General features: G+C 39.7%; 1 protein-coding gene across 1 annotated transcript in view; it reads left to right on the top strand.

The window, feature by feature from the left end:
* The first annotated feature begins 818 nt into the window (after positions 1–818).
* Positions 819–17,211, top strand: part of fa2h (fatty acid 2-hydroxylase) — a 31,789-nt gene continuing 15,396 nt past the window's right edge. Inside the window, exon 1 of the mRNA XM_046849389.1 lies at positions 819–1,245. Within this exon, the coding sequence (XP_046705345.1) occupies positions 952–1,245 (294 nt within the window). The 5' untranslated portion in view covers positions 819–951. The remainder of the gene's footprint in view (positions 1,246–17,211) is intronic.

Genomic DNA, 17,211 nt, shown 5'->3' with positions numbered 1-17,211 from the left:
AAGATGGCACTCCTTAACCCCATAGTTGTATGAATGAAATAAATGTAAATCACTCTGGATAAAGGGTGTCTGCCAAATATCCTGAATTTAAATAAAGTGTTTTGGTATTATGCAAAATACAGAAATGTGCAGGACAAGCCTTGGAAACGACTTTAATCAGATGTTTATGTTTATGCCCATCACTGGCACATGTGCGTCCCATACATCACCCTTAATCTCTGGATCAACGAGGAGTCACAGTGATGCTTCAAAATGTTTCAGATAGCAGTCATAAACTGTTAAAAAAAAAAACAAGGCAAAATGAAAGTGCGCCACCTAATGTAAGCGTTGCTACATTCTTCTCAAACAGGCAGATTCAAGCAGAAGACAGAATGCGGAAGTGCCATAATCCGGAAATCCACATGCATTAGTAGCAAATAGTTTTAAATTGACCATTTTTTTCGTTTTTCAATATAGAAATGCACTTAAAAAAATATACCATTTTATATTATAGCAAATCCGTTTAAAATTAGCCAACTTTCTGGTTGCTTCTTCTGGTTCATCCTTCTTCTATAACAGTTGCCTCGGGCTTGACCACGCCCCTTACAATTTCTGGTACCTCCTTGTATAACAGGTGCCTGTGGCTTGGCCACGCCCCCTACAACTTCTGGTACCTCCTTGTATAACAGGTGCCTGTGGCTTGGCCACGCCCCCAACGACTTCTGGTTCATCCTTTTTGTATTACAAGGGCTTGGATGCTTGGTGGCTTGACCCCGCCTCCTACAACTTCTGGATTATGAATTATTCATGAGTTACTAATAGTCTAGTTGGTAAGAAGTCTGGAAGAAGACCATCAGAAGCCAGCTGGACTCTCAGCGGGAGAGCCAAGAGAAGTTCTCCGGTTCATCTGGATCTCATTTATATATATATGTTTATATATTTAAAATAAATCATAATTAATTATATACATATATGAAAGTAGAAATGTCTCGAACGACGACCACTCGGTTCTTCTCGGAGAAAGAAGTTGCGAGACACTGCACGAAGGAGTCCTGCTGGGTGCTGGTGGGGACGCGTGTGTACGACGTGACCGTCTTCCTGCGGATGCACCCGGGCGGAGAGGCGCTGATCCTGGGACGCTCGGGCAGCGACGTGTCCGCGCAGCTGGACGGACCTCCGCACCGTCACTCGGAGAACGCGCGGCGCTGGCTGGAGCAGTACTACATCGGGGAAATAGACCGGGACTGTGCGCAGCTTCACACAGAGGTACGACCTCCAAATGACAGCTCTCAAAGGCAATTAAATTCATTATATAGTCTGTGCAACGCCATTCAACTTCACCCTGTATACTTGTATTGAGGTTTGCATTTCAGGTGGTCCCCCCTGGTGCACCAGGGCACCTCCAGCTCATCCTAAACTATTCCCTTACTTTAAGTCTTAGAGTGTTCACTTGTTTGATGACGTTTGGAAGCCTGAGATCGGTCTACCACTTCTATCCATTTCCACCCCCACCCCCTTCATATATCTACCCCACCTGATACAGAGAAGGTTTATGAAGCAGATCAGGTGTGTAAAATGTGGGTGTAACTGGACTCTGTGTAAAGGGTGGTGGCATCTACTTTACACTGTTTATCTGTGTGTGTGTGTGTGTGTGTGTGTGTGTGTGTGTGTGTATGTGTCAGTCAGCAGGGTTGTATATGGCTGTGCTACTAGGGCAGATGTACAAAAAGGGGGACAGGTGTGTTTAATTAGATCAGGTGGTATCGTTCCTAAAGGATTGGGCTATTGATTAGATGACTACAGGAGAGTACAAGTGTCTGATATATGTATATATATATATATATATATATATATATATATATATATATATATGATAAGATATCGGTTTACGGGCAGGACTGGCAACCCTTTTTCGTACGATCCCCTAAAGATGTATATAGTGCACGACACATAAAAAGGGAATGAAATGAATCTCAATCTAATGCAATATTCAGTGCTGATTTCTAGCAAACTCACCTGAACGAAAGCAAGAAATCCGAAAAGAAATAATGCATTCCAATTCATCCTAATGGATTTCAATAGCGTTACGGTCAGAGCTCTATAGCAGCCCTGTATCTTCCACTCCAACCTACGTAAAGCATATCTTCATGGAGCTGGATTTGTGCACAGGAGCGTTGTCATGCTGGAACAGAAGGGGAAATTTAATTCTGGAGCATCCAACGACAAATACGACTGTGGGCCGCAAATTTTGTGGTTACAGTTCGGGGATTGCATATGGCTGGAAATGTCAGGTGTTCGAATACTTTTGATTATATAATGTATATAAATGTACATTTTGTGTTATAATAATAAACACACCTTGTGATTAAAAAAAACAAAACATTTGTCCCAATACTTGCAATACATGTAGAGTATTAGGGACCAAACAAATGCCCCTGTTTATCAAACCTGTACTAGGGAACCTAATCTTGGGCCTTGTTTGAAAAACAAGTAGTCCACATTAGGGAGCCTATAGTCCCACCGCATTAGGGTCGTTCCCAGCAATCTGCGTTAGGCATCCTGTGGGGATTATTCTTTAGAGACCAAAGGTGGAGCTTGGTAAACGCCCAATATGGGCTCGGTGTCAATGAGAGCACATGTCTTTATTAGGATGCAGCTTCACAGGAAGCCTACATGAGCTTGTACTTTTTATTAGGGACATAATTTGGGGGAAATTACACCGAGAGAACCATATTAGGGCTCCTTACTTGATTGTAGGCACTAAGCAGACAACAAGGACTCTTCTTAGGGAGCTTTAAGAGTTAGGGAGCACATACACACTCCTGGTTATTATATATAAAGGTGTTTCGGTTTTAGGGAATGTCACATTATGTGAACAGATTTCTGGCTAACAGCGGTCCGCATGTGGAAGCCGAGTGTTTAGTGAGGCTGTGTGTACTCCTCTTTAGTGTATGTTAGGAAGCCTGCAAGTGATCTCATTAGGGAGGCTGCAGTCTATGTGTACCTGCTACAGAGACTACTGGGACCATGCAAAATATCAGAGGGCTTTGATTTAGGTGGCCTACGAATCTTTTCTCGTTTGCTAGCTCATTAGGGTTCCTATATGCTTTCTAGTTTTAAGGCGACTTCGAATAAAAGAGAGAACTTGCTAATTGCACACTTATTAACAAAAATAGGTGTGTGTGTGTGTGTGTGTGTGTGTGTGTGTGTGTGTGTGTAAAAAGAAAGAAAAGGTTGAGAGGGAGACAGTGTCTGGCTTATTTGTCCTTACAGCAATATTCAGACTTAGCCCTCGAAAAAAAAAAGTTTCATTTGAAAGCTTTCCATTGTGCTGGTGGACCATGTGAGCAGTTGGTGTTGTCCATGCTTGGCCTTTTAGGTCCTGATCTTGTTTCCACATTGTTGGGGTACAGTGTGGTCAATGGACGCTCTTTTCTTAACATTTGTGAATTACTGAATGTCATGGTTTAGCCGATAATGTGTGACTCCTTACAATGGCATCATTCAAAGCACACACAAATATGTGTATATTTTCTGTGTGTGTGTGTGTGTGTGTGTGTGTGTGTGTGTGTTAGAGGATGGATGTAAAGATGGCCATTGTCAGCATGTCCGTAAAGCTTGCCCGGGTGTACAGCATTCTTAACCCATCTTGGTTTGTTCATTGTTTGCAGTGAAAAAGCACCACCCTTGTTTAACACTCACTTGTACAAGCTGCTACTGTGAACCTTACAACCTTCAGCAAAAGTCTGTGTGTATGTGTAAGTGTGGGGTGGTGTGTTCAGGGTTATGAATGTTCTTGCTTTGACCTTGCAATTGCGAGCGTGTACGCGCATTGTCAGTGTCTGGTTATCATTTACTTTACTTCCACGCAGCATCCTATAAGCATCTTTTGTAGTTTATGAGGATATAGGATATAGTATGGCAGCTTTTATACGTGCCAGCAGAAGTATAGGTGCTCGATTGCCTAGTGAGTGCAGAGTCCAGTGCTGGTTCCCATTATCAAGGAATATGTCGCTCTTGTTGCTTATAATTGTGGCTCTTGTGGCCGTGTACCATTTAACTATGTAATTAGCTGTTACATTTACATTTACATTTGATGCCCTTATCCAGAGCGACGTACAAAAGTGCTTTAAGTTTCTAGCAATGAATAAATCTACACTGGTACACCAGATTACAAATTTAATATAAATATAACTCTTGAATTCTACAAGGCAAACTTGGAAAGTGCTAATTTAAGTGTTTCAGGAGAGGTAGGTCTTCAATCGTCGCTTGAAGAAAGTTACAGGTTACATACCTGTAGCTTCTAAAATGAGCCAATTTCATACTGTGCAAATTAAATGATAGACAAAATGCTGTGAAAAATGTGGTTGCTTGACTTGTTTGGCTTCTTAATGGCAAACAATCCATGTATATGAGCTACACATGATCATCAGGTGCACTAACAATATTTGCTATCTCCCTCTGTGATAAAACTGTGGTTGTAAGGTTTTCTTTCTTCATTGTGTCATAAAAATGAACGAATCTTTTTTCGAGTCGTTTAGTTCATTTTTTTCCATTGATCAGAAATAAAAGAAAATAACATATTTTTTCAATAAGCAAATCCCAATACGTCTACATACACAAACTTTGACTATAGCTTCAATAATGAAAATATGATAATGCAGATTAGGAAAAATAGTGATAAACAGAATCTGATCTAACCAGAGAACTCATGAGGTAAACTACTCAATTCTGTTTTTCTGTACATAGCCTACGGAGATTTTGCGATGCTTTGCTCATGCTCTTACAATAAAAATGTAACAATTTACTGTTCTAGATGACTCGTTCATCTGAGTCTCATTAGTTCAAAATAAACAAATCATTCATGAACGACTAGTGTCATAGTAAAAAGGTACTAAATGCAGGTAGGAACTAAAGGTGCGAGTGGGGAATTAAAGAAACATTTGACCTCGTGTGCTTCAGGGCTGGTTCAAGGAGTCGGCTCAAGTCAGTCATTTGGATTTATCCCATCAATTCGAAGTTTACATTTAAAAAAAATCTCAATACTTAGCATTTTGACTCAATGATGAGCAACAGCTCATAGAAATCCATTGTTAAACCTGGTGTCATGACAAGTCTGCATTACAAATGACAGGTGTTTAAATCGAATGTTTGTTCAGCCCGTGGTTGCTCACGTATCACATTTCCTTGCATACTATTATCTGTTTTAGAGGAACATAGGCATGTTTTGTGAGTGGAACATAAATGCTAGCTAGTTAGCTTGCTTTTAACGTGGGGATTTTACCAGAAATTACGTTTTATGTAAGATCAGTGTCAAATCTCAGTTCTGTCTGTATTGAAAAAACGAGACTGATATTCGTGTAACTGTTCGTTTGCACTTGTTTTTAATAAAAGAAAACACTTTTTTTTGTTGTTCCGTCTCCTGCTTTGACCTGCTTTCATGCTTGTTTTGCTCAATTTTGTTATTCCTGAAGACTTAAAGAGGTGGCATGTGGACAACCATCACATTAAAGTACATTGAGATTTTCTTTTCTTTTCTTATTTTTTCTTTTCTTTTCTTATTTTTTCATTTGAGAGTATCCGGAGTCACTTTACAATCATTTACAACAACAGATAGTTTGCTTCGTTATCTGATTATGCAGCAGCATCTCAGATGACTGTGTAATGGAGATTTGTGAATGGAAAGTTTCTCCAAATCCGTGCTTGTTTAGGTAACAAGGCGACACCACATGGAAACTATTTCACTCCGGTGGAACTTCGCCCACAACGGTTTCAAAAGGCATGCACCTTTGACCTTCACAGGTGGACTAGATCCTGTACGTATCATAGACACGCCGTAGATGCGAGACTTATCACGCTGAACTGCAGCTCAAAATGGTGAGAGCACTTTTCATTGTGCCGGTGAAAATCTGAAGAATTGTCGCTTGTGATTTTAGCACCCAAAACAACCACAGGTATAGACGATTAAACAAGCACAACATGATGCCTATTGAACCATTGTTACTTTTGTTCCAGGCTTTTGTCACATTGTGGAGAGCCACCATTGCCCTTGACAGACCTGAATAAATGAGTAACAAAGAAAAGTGAAGGAACTCTGTAATACATACTGTAATACAGACATACTGTAGGTGTATACAAATACATTATTTGTATAAGAGAGATGCACTAAGCATATACAAATACACATATCATGCACAATTACTTTTTTGTTGTTTGCTTACATTTCGCAAGAGGGTTCACAGGGCATTTGTTTGAGACTAGAATTGTGACTCCGGCACCGGGATTGTGTGGTGGAAAGAGTGAGAAAAGGAGGTTTTTACTGGTCTGAGCAAGCAGACTGATGGTTGTGAGACAACGGAAGAGCACGCTCATTACTGTTAGCAATGCCCTTACAGCATTCACTCATCCTTAGTAACTACCTGGTCAGAGTCATAATGGTTTATGCTAGGCCACTATTTTGTTTATCTTTTGAAAATAATTATCATAAATTATTATTATTATGGACGATGGAAGGAATAACAGTAGTAGTAGTGACAAGTAATAGTAAAAGTAAATAGTAGTATACCTAGTCCTCCCACTACTGCTATTTCTGCGATTGCTTGCTATGACCGCTACAACTGCTATAACTCCTATTACTACCATTACTCTAATATTACTTTTATTACTTTCAAGGTTACTTCCTCATACCATCTCTGATTTGCTCATCAGTGATAAACAATTATAAGGAACAGACTTATAAGCAATAAACCATAAGCTGCTTTGAGACAATAGTAAAAAGTGCTATACAAATAAAAATAAATGGAATTAAAGTAATAGTTGTAATAGGAGTATTGGCATTGTAGTGGTAGTAGCAGCGGTAGCGGAAATAGCTGTATAGTATTTGTAGGAGGAGAAGGAAAAGGAGTTTTTGCTATAGTACCAGTAGTGTTAGAAGTAGCAGTAGTAGAAATAGTAGCAGTATTATCAGACGCAGGTATAATGGTAGTAGTAGCATTATTAGTAGACGGTGTTATAGCAGTTGTAGTGGTAGTAGCAGAAGTAGTAGCAGTAGATGGATTAGTCGGAGGAGGAAGAAGATGAGTTAGCAGTAGTAGCAGATGTAGGTGGTAGCTTAGCGGTTAAAGCGTTGGACTTAAGATCCAATGGCCATGAATTCAATTTCTGAGCATAATGCCATAGTAGCTCAGTTGTATGAATTAGCTCAATGTAAGTCACCATAGATAAGGGCCAAATGCTAAATGAATTAAATGAATGTATGGGTAGCAGTAGCAGAAGTAGCCATAGCATTAGTAGTAGTAGAAGTAGCAACTGTAGTGGTAGAAGTAGCAGCAGCATTAGTAGTAGTTGTAGAAGTAGTGATCGTGGCAGTAAGAGTATTTAAACCTCCTTGTGTAACGTTTCACTGGCTCCATTCAACTATCTCGCACATCTAAGATCTCTGTTTTCAGAGGTTGTTTACATGCTTTTTTTAGTAGAGATAAGCTCTTTCTCCTCAGAAGATTTTTGATTAGATTTTGTACTTTTGGAAATCACACACACATGTAAACACAATAATATATTCAACTTTCCCAGTATAGATCTGTACAGTCTTGGCCATAGTGTGCCACTGTATTCTTTCACAAAGGGACCGATCGACTGGGGACTGGCAACAAGACTGATTAAATTATTTATTAGGCAGGAGATGGTTCTGTTTATACATTCACAGTTTAAACAAGCTGAACTATGATCAATTAACCTTTTTGTCATGGAGCTTCCATTGAGTCATTGTACATTTAGTCAAAAGGTAGAGAAAATAATTAACAGCAAGGTGTAATAAACATAAACATCCCATTCAACATTTATCCCAAATATTACAGAGGTTCTGGGAAGATGTTCCACGAGATATTGAAGTGTGCCTGTGTGTGCTTTGTGTACATTCACCTGCAAGGGCATTAGTAAAGTCAGGTACTGATGTAGGTGAGGTGAAGAGGCCTGGGTGCAGTCAGCGTTCCAATTCGTCCAAAAAGGTCTTCAGGAGGGTTGCGTTCAGAGCTCTGTAAAAGGGCCACTCGAGATCTTCCACTCCAATCAATGTAAACCATATATTTATGTGCACAGAGACCAGGATTAAGTCTCCTAGCTCATGTGAAAGTAAAGTTAAATGTTACCATATCGAAAGACATCCTATATAATTTGTTTGCTTTGTATAAACAGATTGGGGAAGAACCACATATAGCTGAAAAGCTCAGATGTTTCAATACATTAACTATATCTATATCTATATATGCTCTACAATACTGTGTAAACTATATATACCCACACTGTTGCATTTTCTGTTGTGAAACATCTGTAAAACAAGTTAGCTATAACTTAGTTAACAGCAGTAAACACTGATTGCCAATCAATTCTCACTTTATTTTTCTTTTTTCAAGATAAGAAAATTTGGCTTGCCATGATTCTGAGAAAGAGCAAGGCACTGAGACTTTTTAGCGAACGTAGGTACAGTTGTGAGCACTGACCATAAACGGTGTCATCTCAGAGAAAACGTTACCATATAATGAAAGATTATACATATATTTTTATTTCAGAATAGAATAGAATAGAATAGAATAGAGAACTACGTGTGATTGGGCTTAATTGCCTTGACATTGGATTGCAGGCTGTTTATGGCCTAATCATGTTTCAGAGAATCCGTTTATGCAACAGCAATTGCACCTGATTGCCTCTTCTGTCAGTATAAATGACCATATAACCTTAGCCCTGTAAAAGAAGGGTAGTAGCACTGCTCATAATCCATGTGTCCTGTGGTCTTTTACTGTGCTTTTAGCTGAAATGTGAAACACCTGACTCACGTATTGCACGTTCTTATTAACTTGGCCACCTCAAGTTGAAAACTGGAAATCCACCATGTTATTCAGTAATTCACAACGTATTCATTCACACACACTCTGACTTCATGTGTCAGGTAGTTCACAATCTCACGAACGTGTTCATGTCCGAGCGGCCATCGAACCCGCAGGGAATTCATGGGGTCACAGCTTCGGGCTCCTACAACCACCAGTGTAAACATTTGTGATTGTAGTGATGTAAACAGCATTCAGTAGGCACATGTGCATGTAAAAGGAGGTTTAATGTACGTCATGCACTGTTTATGGTTTTTAAAGAATATTCATTATGTTTTGCAGCCAGGAGCCACAGACAGCACAATAGGCTCAATAGTCCAACCTGATGCCAACTAGGATGCTTCTCATCATGTTCTTTGCTCTACTTGTTTCTCATTTGTTTATCAGAACTAACTATGAAATAAATTTAAGCATAAGGGAGGGAAGCTATTGAAGAAAAAACTCTCAGACATTTGATCCTGCTAATAAATCTTTCAGCCGTTCACTCTTGAGGTATCTTGCTAACAAGAATTCATGTGGACTCACAGGCACATTAATGAATGGATAGAGTGTTGGACTTTTAAAAGAAGTGTTAGAGATTAGACCTTGATGTGACCTGTAATTAGGTGATCTACTGGTTGCAAGAATAAATCCATATGAATTTTGTAAACATTCGGCTATTTGTTCTTGGGAAATCACACTAAAGATAATCTTGGTTGGACAAACAGATGGATGAAGGAGGCATAGAAAAATGTGTTGGTGGCCTTCAATGAGCTGCCAGAAAATATTCAGTGTGCCAAGTTTTTTTCCCCCTGGATTTTATTATAATAGTGGTCTAACACGTCACTTGAAAATCTCCCATAAATCTTCGGTTGGCTTGAGATCTGAAGAATGCAAAGTCCTGAGCATATCATTTACATGATTTTCTCAACAAACCGTTCAGTAAGTTGTTGTGTCCTGTGGATGGACACAACACAGACCACTCCTATCAAAAAAAGTTTAATCAGAGGATAAAGGTGGTGGTTAGCCAGATAAACCCAATACAGCATTAGAACCCACCGGTTCGTTCCTTTTATTTGTCAGAAGAATTCACTCAGGCAGGGATCGGCTCTCTAGTGCACTCTCCGGAATGCCTCTACGGCATGGATATGAATCTCATTTCTTTGTCAATTGCCTTTTTGTTTATCGCACGCCTGCGCAGAGACCTACATATACCCCAAAAACTTTTAAAGATCCTTATCTTTCGCTTAGTCTGCTCAGAAAGGCCATGTAATCTTTATATGCTTCATCACATGTCAGTAGTAAGGCTGTTGTTTGTGCGTTGTTGTATTTTGCATTGTTGTGGTAACGGGAACTTGCTCCCGTTGCTTTGTTACTCTTGGGCTACTGTGTGTTGTCCCAGTGGGGTTTTCTTTGTACTCCTGGGTAAAGATGTAGAGAGATGTGGAAGAGGTAAAAAAGAGGGACAGGCCATGAAGCCGATCAGCGTAGACAGCATAGGTAGCGTGGCTCAAGTGGTGATTAATTAAGATGTACCACCAACACAGCTGGTGCCCTCTTGACTGCTCTTTAGGGATTGCGAGTATCACTGACTCACTAATTGCATCAAGGCCCCTTTGCCTTGCCTGGAGGATGGCCTGCTGGGTGAAAGCATCAGGCAAAAGTCTCGGAGGAGAAATTTTGAAAATGGCTGTAACTGTAAAAGAGCTGAAAGTTGGGTTTTGCCCCCTGTTCCTAACTGATTTTTTTTTCTTTTTGGGTGGAGGGGCAGAAGTGTACAAAGTGTAGTGATTCATCATGTGCTGATGAACTAGTAGAAGAATGACTTTTACAAGAATTGTTTTTGGTTTGTGTTTCCACATCCAAATACTGTAATACTTTAGCACTCGACGGCTTCAGAGTTTCAATTCAATTTTATTTGAATAGTATATTTAACTGTAGCCATGGTCACAAATCAGCCTAATTGAAACCTGGATATAAATGTGCATCTATAATAAGTGAACAAGAGGTAAAATTGGCAATAAAAATCCTCCCTGAGACAACATGAGGAAGAAATTCAAATTAAAAAAGGAATGGGTTATAATCAAAATCCAGATTTTTCTTGCACTTGAAGAAGAGTTCTGAGTCCTGGCAGGAGGTGAAGAGTGATCATTGGTTAAATAACATGCACAGCTATAGGCAGCATTATGGTGCAAATAGGATGGCAGGATAAGCAAATATTTGCACTTTTAAACAAGGAACAATGAAACTCGAGGAAACTCGAGGCAAGGTTTCACTTTCAGACAAGTTTCAGGTGCCTAAAGGCTACAACTAAAATTAAAACGTCTGGTTTTTGAGCATTCCATTCCACAGTTAGTCACCATTTGCTGTTATAATGATGGTCCACTAGAGTTTGGTGTGTGCTTGTGGAGATTTGTGCTCATTAAGCCATGTAGGTGAGGTGAGGAGGTCTGTTCAATTCATCCCAAAGATGTTCAGTGGGGTTGAGGTCAGAGGTCTATAGCACGACAGTTAAGATCTTCCATTGCAATTCACTGGAACCACACCGAGCTAAGAACCACATGGGTGGAAAAGTCAGGTGTCCCAATACCTTTTTCTATATAGTGTAGTTTTTTTTGTAATTTTAGTTTACAGAGATATTATAGGTTTTTTCAATGTGCATTCTGTGTGTTAAAGATCCTTGAATGAAAGGATTGTGCTTAAATGAAAGGATTGCGTTTTCTATAATAAAAAAAAATAACCCTTGCACAGGTATTACTTAATGTGAGGTTTCTGTCCTTCAGCTTGTCATGTTGAAGCCATTGTCATTAGTGTATTTGAAACTTGCTATTTAAATAGCGAGTACACTGAGATTTGTGGTTAATACCTGACGCTATTGGAGCTTTGTTATCAGCTATGTATTTCAACTTGACATTTTCATGCTAACTATGTAGAAGGTGCACCGCCATTTAGGTAGCATGCGTCAAGCTTTTACCCCATTGTTCAGCTTTCACACCTGAACATCACTAGGTGCTTTGTACCACCCGTCTTTGAGCGACACTGGTAATCCATGGCTGCTCAGTGTTGACGGGGTGATGCAACCCAGTTATGTAGAAAATTCTAGATGGCAGGTCGAATCCGGTGGAGCTTTGTTTTTGTCCTTGCTCCACCCTTTGTTTTTCATCTTCATGAAGAAACTGAGGTGAAACTGAGCGTAAAAACAACTTTTCAGTATCTTGGTGGCCTGTTTATTCCGGCTGCTGAATGTATATTTGCTAAAAGGCCATTTGTGAATTAATTATCCTTCACTAGGTACCAGTAAGGAAAGGGGGTTTCGGGGTTTTAGTAGATTGTGTAAATCCGCATGCAAAGGAAGCTTTTGCATAGCTCGTGCATGTTAGTGTTTTTATGCTTTGCATGAAATGATCTAGAATTGTGTTGTTTTTGAAAAGGAATATAATAATATAATGTATATAGATATAGTCTGGTCTAACCTCTTAGTGTTGAAATGAATACCTTTTTTTCTCCCCTGCCTGCAGTAGAACCACACCTTCCACCTGTCACACAGTTCCGCAGAGGTTCTGTTACATTCTTTCACCGTTCAATCACACTAAGACAGGTCAAATGCCTCCCATGGCATTCTGTATTTTGGACTCTTTGACAAAGCAGAAATTTTCTGCCCTTTCCAATTCCAAATCATACACCAAATATGTCCATCTCACTTGATCTTTCTTTGATTCAATATATTTGTGTTTAACCTACAATTTTCTTCGTACAGTTTTACCAGTCAGGATGAAATGGATTAAAACCCAGTATGAAAGAGAGCTAAAACGGATAGTTTCTGGCCAGACAGGTTGGTCGAGATGCATGTGAGGGCTTACACAACACCAAGATTCCTGTTAGTGGAGCAAAAGACTTGCTCTGCCTCGCCCTCCATCTTACCTAGAAGCTCTGCGCTGACCGGAGATCGGTTTCGCTCTCAATAAATGCCAGGAATTTACTGGGAGGTGAAAACAAGTCTAATTTGAATGCCATCCAGTGCAGTGTTCGTTCAAAACCCTTACGTTCTGTGTGCATCGCGCGACTACGCAAATTGTGTAATCCAAAACCAGCTCATCTGCAACAGTGCTGGCGTGTTCTTATTTAAATGGATTGAAACATTTGTTTAAGGCCCACACTTAGGCTTTTAATTTGAAACTCAAAAGCCTCATATATCAATACAAGTCCTAGTGTACTTTCAACTTTTAGAAGAAATTGTACATTACAGGTTGCAGTATTTTTTATTTTATTTTTAGATTTAAAAGTATTATTATATTAATGCCTGGCATAATTAAAAGTGACTCGGGGGGCTCGCATTATACTCTGTGTCACCATGTTGAACTGAATGTTTACCAGGTTTTGCAGGTGTTTTCTTTGACTCTTTTATGACTTCTTCCCTTTGTGAGACACAATGATTGACTTGCCTTTTAAACAGTTTTCATGTGGAATTACACTAGACAATATTTCTAGCAGCATTGATTCAGTGGTTGATTAGTGAATGTTAATGCTTAAAAATGAATAGACAGTCCTTCCAAATGCACCTCCAACTACTTTATCAGCTTTCTGCTGTCCAACTGTGTATCATAGCACCATTATGATAAGGGTTAAACATTGACAAGGATGAGCTCGCATGGGTTGTGTAACCTACGGACTCTCAAAATGGTGAGGTAATGTGTGCCAGCTATGGGATGCTTGCTGAGTTTCACACAGTCAGAGTTACATAGTCAGAGCAATCACATTGCTACCTTCAATCTGTTGTTGAATACTTGGTAGGTTTCCCACATATATTGCAATATTGTAATAGTTTTCTGAATCGTAATCGTTGCTGAATGTAGAAGGATATGAACCACTAGAGTAAGTGACTTAGTGGGTAAATAAGAACATGCAGGTAGGTATAAGATGCATGAAGGTATTGTATTGTTAATGGTGACTTTTCTGTTCGATCGTACACCATGACTAATTCTTAAACTGCGCTTAGATCCGACTGATATTGTGTTTCCAACGTTCATCAAGGCTACGCATCTTTCAGATACATGTGAGGTGTTCAGACAGAGTACAGTGTAGAGAATAATTATGCCTCTGTCTTTAGAAGGAATTGGTGGATTGAAGAGATGGGTGGAGGCTTGTATCGAGGTTAGCCTGGAAGACATGTTGTGTTAAAATTCTACCACAAAATTGCTGATTGAGGAAGGAAAGATCAGTTTATGAGGTCTGCAATTAAACATGCCAGTGATTGTTATCTGTTGGTTTTGGTCTTTTGGAAAGAGTCTACTTTAGGTCCAAAGGCCATAAAGTCTATAAACCTGTTTCTGAAAGCAGGTATAACCTGCATTTGTTCTGCCTTTAGGGCCCTGAGGAACCAGTTTGAGTTTTTAAATTTGAAATAATGCTGTGTGAAACAGGTGATGCCGAAGGCAAGGGAGAAATATTTTGTCAGACAGCAAAAAAACAATCTTGATTCATACCGAACGTTCAAGAGCTGGGAGTGTGTGAAGATACCTGGCAGGTTCGCCGGGCTTGAGGACAGGATGCCCTCGTGATGAGAATGGTTGAGACAAAGAAAGTGGGAGGATGAGGAGTTGTCTGTTTTTAGTGTTCTCAGGCAGCCCAGTATACCATTTTACCCATGGCAAACACAACCCTTGCACTATAACCCCTTTAGATGACCCCACACGACCCCACGCACACACTGCCAGCCCTGTTCTAGCTGTACCAGCCCGCACATAGCCCTGTTCTCCGTTCTCCCTTTGTCCTGTCTTTACCACAATTCCCTCTGTTTCCCTTTCTCTTACTTTCCCGATGTTGATAAAGCCCCATCATTGTCCAGCCTCCACACCACGATGACCTTCTCACATTCTGAGCTCTCATCTTCTTTTTTCCTTGTGATGAAGATCCCTTTAGTTATGAATCAAACCTCTGGAATGGTTTATAAGCGTGTAGGACTGATTGAGCCCCAATTGTCAATGTTGGCTAATTGCAGAACCACTATAGAACAACCTGGACGGGGCCTAATGGCACACAATGTTCTTGAATTGCACACTCTTAAATTTGCACACTTGTTTTAAATAAATGACCTTGTTAGGAAAGGAAATATAGCATGTTCAATTTACCACCATGTTCATCCAGTGGAGAAATATCTTGTACCGTACGGCAGGTTGGATGGGTGTGGCTGGTTTCTGAGGTGTGTGTTTGTGAGTGTGTAAACACCAGAAAGTTCTCAAGCTATGAATTTTTGCTTGCATTCCCTGGTGTTGAAGCAGTCAACACCAGTATGAGCACTTTCATACCCCAGTTACCCTACTGGTAGGTGAGAACTTTCTGACAATCGGGGGTAAAAACCTGCTCAACCTGCTCCACTATGCGTCGGTCCACCTTTTCTTCATTTTTTATTTTTTATTTTTTTGTATGTAACTACCTTCTTTTCCCAGAGGGCACGTCACACCTAAAAGGCCAAGTGAACCCGGACGTGAGATTCCAGCCAACTTAGTCTGAATCTCACCCACTTGATGGCCATTGACTGGAGGTTTCTTTTAAAGTTCTCAATGGCTCACATTTCAGTTTATGTTAAAAGCAGTATGTTGTAAGCGCTTCAGTTTGGATTTAGGACCATTGTAGAACATGACAGCCTTCTTTGCATGTCAGCACTGGTGAAACAGTAGCATTCAGATTGTCTTGCTATTAATATCACTTCATTTTATATTAATATATTATAATTTTCCTATTATGGAAAAACTTTGAGGAAATGAAATTTTCAAGACTGGAATCTTTCCTTGGGAGTTAATGGGAATATATGGGAATTAATGGGAATAAACAGGTTTAGCCAATATCAATATCAATTACATGCACACAGCACACATACTGCAGGGTTACTGAGGCCACACCCCATACATGCACTGTGCATTCCTCCATAACATAACACACATAATTCACAGTTTATGTTTCACATGTTTCTATTTTCCAGTGGTAATATTCTGTTTGCTAAAACACTAGCATTACCTCTTGACCTCGTTTATTTATTTTATTTCACTCCTCATTTCTATTAGTTTTTAACTTCTGGTGTATTGAGGATGTGATTTACAATATTTACTTTAGCAAGATATCTAGCTATGACCTAAGTTAGCGTTATTCATAGCTCTGAAGCATTTGGCAATAGTGTGATAGTAAAAACCAACATCACAGTAAGTTCATTCATTCATTCATTCATTCATTCACTTTTAGACATCATTACATCCTGGTTAGGGTGGGAATGCATCCAGATCTTATTCCATGAAACAATGGGAATGAATTGGGAAAGCATCAAACAAATACTTAATCCAAATATATGGAATCCACGAAATGTCCAATGTCTTTCGAACATAGAATAGAAGCATTTATTTGTCACTTACACATTACAGAAGAGTGAATTTTTTCCTTCATTCAATATCCAAGTGATGTTAGGAAGCTAAGGTCAGAGAACAGGATCAGCCATCATACAGCACCCCTGGAGCACAGAGGGTTAAGGGCCTTGCTCAAGGGCCCCAATAGTGGCAGCCTGATGATACCTTCTAAACAGTAACCCAGAGCCTTAACTACTGAGCTACAACCTCCCCAATTTTATATGAATGTAATATGTGTCAAAATGGGTAAGTGGTAAATGATGGATGAAGAAATTATATGAAATATTTTTTGTTTATTTTGTTGCCTTTTGGGAAATTATTCAAAACTCAAAAGATTGTGTACTGCAGATGTCTTGTGATTGTCTGCAGCCACAATTGATCACACTGGATGGTTACGATGAGGCTTGGGCTCAAAATGAATTGTATAGTTGTTGTTGTAGCAGTTGTGTCAAGAAAATGTGCTGGTGTGAAGAACAGCTACATGGTTGGACATACAGGTGTTTAAATGTATACCATTTGTATTGTATTCTCACAAGTGAAAACTTTACATTGAGCTCAAGATCAGATAAGATGAGGGAAGTATGAAGGGAACAGTAGGCCGGAGAGGGAGTGGAGCACCACATCCCATGATCAGGGAGTTTCCCTGGTAAGGCCGTGCTGTGGCTATGAGGTGGAGTCAACCTATCATGTGCGTGCGTGCACGTGTGCATGTGTTGATGAAATCATTCACCTCGAACTTAATGACCTTTATTCCACTGCTTGGTCATAAGATAAGTGGTTGATTGCTGCTGGCTAAACTCCTCAAATTATTTTGGAAAAAATATTGATTTTAATGTGGAATGCACGTTGACTTTGGAAAACCAGTCCAACAGGCTTCTTTGAGAAGACAAGTGCCAAAGCTTCCGTAGCGGTTTGGACACCATTATTGATTTGTGCCTCGTTTTGTTTTGTGAAAATTCTACACTTTAATTAGCCAT

The sequence above is a fragment of the Silurus meridionalis genome, chromosome 5, assembly GCF_014805685.1.
Source record: "Silurus meridionalis isolate SWU-2019-XX chromosome 5, ASM1480568v1, whole genome shotgun sequence".
Lineage (NCBI taxonomy): Eukaryota > Metazoa > Chordata > Actinopteri > Siluriformes > Siluridae > Silurus > Silurus meridionalis.
Note: the sequence above shows the minus strand (reverse complement) of the source record. Positions and strands in the feature narration are given on the sequence as shown.